Source organism: Vicugna pacos, chromosome X, assembly GCF_048564905.1.
Source record: "Vicugna pacos chromosome X, VicPac4, whole genome shotgun sequence".
Lineage (NCBI taxonomy): Eukaryota > Metazoa > Chordata > Mammalia > Artiodactyla > Camelidae > Vicugna > Vicugna pacos.
Genome location: NC_133023.1, coordinates 98743383 through 98746155, shown reverse-complemented (window position 1 = coordinate 98746155; position 2773 = coordinate 98743383). Strand labels below are relative to the sequence as shown.

Genomic DNA, 2773 nt, shown 5'->3' with positions numbered 1-2773 from the left:
AGTATTGACGAGCTACGCTGAGTACCTGCTTTTGTTTGTTGTTTTGTTTTTAGTATTTGTGTCCAAATGCACACATCTGTGGGACTGCTTCAGTTCTGAAAGAAAATTGACAGCTGTGCAAAACTAGTGCATGGGAGAAAAGAAACGGCAACAATTTGGCTGCCAGGCACACCAGGGCCCTGCAGCAATCTAGTGGGGCAGGAGAGGGCTTCTGGGAGTAAGGGAACTAACCAGGTTGAAAGATTAGCCCCTTCGAGGGGGGTTGGTGAGCAGTTCAATCAATGTCCAGGAGGCGTAGCCGACTAAGGCATCTTCTAGGTTGGTCCTTATCTCCAAAGGCTTGCTTGGTCTGTCGCTGGAACGTGATGGAGGGTGGTCAGGTGGCAGCGTAGGTCTCTGGGCAGAAGTAGGCCTGACAGGCGGCAGGGCTGTGCGTAGTCGGACCAGTTTCTAACGGGGCCCCATAACTGGGGCTCAGGACACAGTTCGAATGAGCAGGGGAGAGTCCCGGGGCTGGCCAGAGTCGGAGGCGGCGCACTTCAGAGAGCGGCCCCAGCCCCAGCAGCAGGTAACTGGAGCACTATTCCCGGAACAAAGACAAGCACTACGGGGGAGATGAGGGAGAGAACCGGCGGGACCGGTAAGGAAGACGATCCGGGGGCGAGGGGAGCGCAGCGGCTCCGGGCTGGGCGAGGCGAGGCAGGACTGGGGGTGGGGGGAGGGTGGCGAGGAGGAGAGGGGCGGCGTGCAGGGCCCTCCCCCCTAGGCCCGAGGGTCTCCAGGCCTAGTAATCGTCTTCTTCATCTTCGTCGTCGTCGTCGTCGTCGTCGTCATCCCAGCCAAAACACTGTTTCATCTCATCAAGGAAGGCCCGGTAGTCACCTAGGATGGGGCTATCCATCTCAATGTAGGGCACCACCCACTCCTCGGCTTCCCCGGTGAGCAGGCTGATTAGGAATGCCACCTTCATGGCGTCGTTGCAGAATCGGTTCTCGTTGACGAGCATGTAAGAAGCCGTCTGCACGATAAACTCGGGGAGCCGGGAGCTCTCGCCGTTAAAGGTTTCGGGGAAGGGCACCGGACAGCTCGGCGGACGTACCTGGCGCAGTAGGGTGGCCCTCTCGCACACCAGCAGCCGCAGCTGTTCCATGAGCTGGCTGTTCTCGATGCTCAAGGCTCGGTGCCGCATCAGGAGAGCGTGCAGCAGCAGCACCAGCTCGTCCACCATGGCGAACAGCTTGCAAGGGCAGGGCTGGGCTCAGCTGGGTTCGGCTCGGCTGAGGTGCGCACGGAGGCCCCGCAGGAAGTGCGTGACGGCGGCGGAGGCGCGCGGTGGCTAAGGTTCAGAGGCGGTGCGCGTAGGGGTCCCGGCGGCTGCGCAAGCCCCGCCCACACAACCCGCTCTGACGGCCGGCGTGCCGGCGCGGCCCGGTTGGAGGAGGCGGGAGCCGGGGAGAGAAGGGGGCGAGGCCAAAGATACCGGCGAGCGCCGTAGGGGCGTGGCCAGGGTGAAGTGGGCTGAGACGTGGCCACAGCAGGGCGTGGCCAGGGGAGGGGCGGGGAGGGTCGCAGGCTGCCGGTCCTTAGTTCTCCAGGCTGGAGGATAAAGGCAGTGGACAGCGACCCAGCCCTGGATGTGGGCCCGGACTTAGCCAGACCCAGTGAGCGCTAAGACTCATCTCTCAGAGAGGGTCAACCTGCTCAATTTTGAAGGATTAACCACCCTTCAACTCAGCCAACTCATACGATTCAGTGTTTCTTGGTGGGTCTGTGGCCACCAGATTCCATCTGCGTGGAATTATTTAAATCTCCCTCACCCAGAGAACAATTGGCAGCGGTGCGTGCACCACGGGAGTCACATACTTTCAGTTAGGAAAGACCCTTAGGGATCCTTTTATGACAAACCAATCTTTAAACTGGGATTTTTCTTTAGTTGGAAAATAATATTGTGTACCTCTCTCCTTTTAAAACTTATTGTTCTAAATAGCAAAGTGTAAAAAGCTCTGCAAAATCAGCATCCAATCACCATTTGCAGGAGTCCTACCTATCTTTGACTCTATTTCACGTCCTAACATTGGGGTCCCTTGACCACTAGGTATTATTCTTTGCTTAACAGTGAAGACTTATTGTATTTTTTAAATGGTTTTGTTTTTCCACTTTGAATGTGACTATTCAGTTGTTGAGAAATGAGTTGGGACGAGGACCTTAGGGCCAATGCGTTCTGTCGGCTCTGCTTTTAAAATATATATATCCCCAACTGAATCACTTCTTGTTACTTCTACCGCTCACATCCTGATCCCAGCCCTCCTTTCTCACCCAGGCTGCTGCAACTAATCACTCAGCTTCCACTCTTCTCTTCCTTTAGTATACATATTCTCCAGAGTAGGCACAGGAATCCTTTAGAACAAAAGTTAGATCTCTTCACTCCCCTGCTCAAAACCCTCCAAAAGTTTTCCCCTCTCACACAAAATAAAAACCAGTCTTGGTGATGACCTGCAAGGCCATATCTCACCTCCTATGCCTCATCTCAGTCCCGCCTCTGCTCTCATCTCATTGTCCTCCTTGCTGAGTCTCACGAACATCAAGTAGCTCTGGCCTCAGGATCTTTGCACTTTCTATCCTTTCTGCCTTGCAAGGCTCTCTCCCCCATTTAACTGCCTGACTCCTTCTCCCACTATTTTCAGAGAAGACTTTCCTAACCACTTCATCTCTCAGAGCACCCTGCTCTCTGCCCGTAATCTCTAAACCCTTACTTTGCTCCATTTCTCTGCAT

The 2773-nt window shown here is 54.9% G+C and overlaps 1 protein-coding gene across 1 annotated transcript; it reads right to left on the bottom strand.

Annotated features, from left to right (window-relative positions):
• Window positions 1–723: 723 nt before the first annotated feature.
• LDOC1 (LDOC1 regulator of NFKB signaling) lies at window positions 724–1432 on the bottom strand. The gene has a single exon (XM_015249943.3). It carries the CDS (start codon window positions 1226–1228, stop codon window positions 785–787), a length of 444 nt encoding a protein of 147 aa, XP_015105429.1. The 5' UTR covers window positions 1229–1432; the 3' UTR covers window positions 724–784.
• Window positions 1433–2773: the final 1341 nt, after the last annotated feature.

What these genes read in the sequence shown, in the direction of transcription:
- LDOC1 (XM_015249943.3), bottom strand. Translation starts at nt 1,228, where the DNA reads ATGGTGGACGAGCTGGTGCTGCTGCTGCACGCTCTCCTGATGCGGCAC.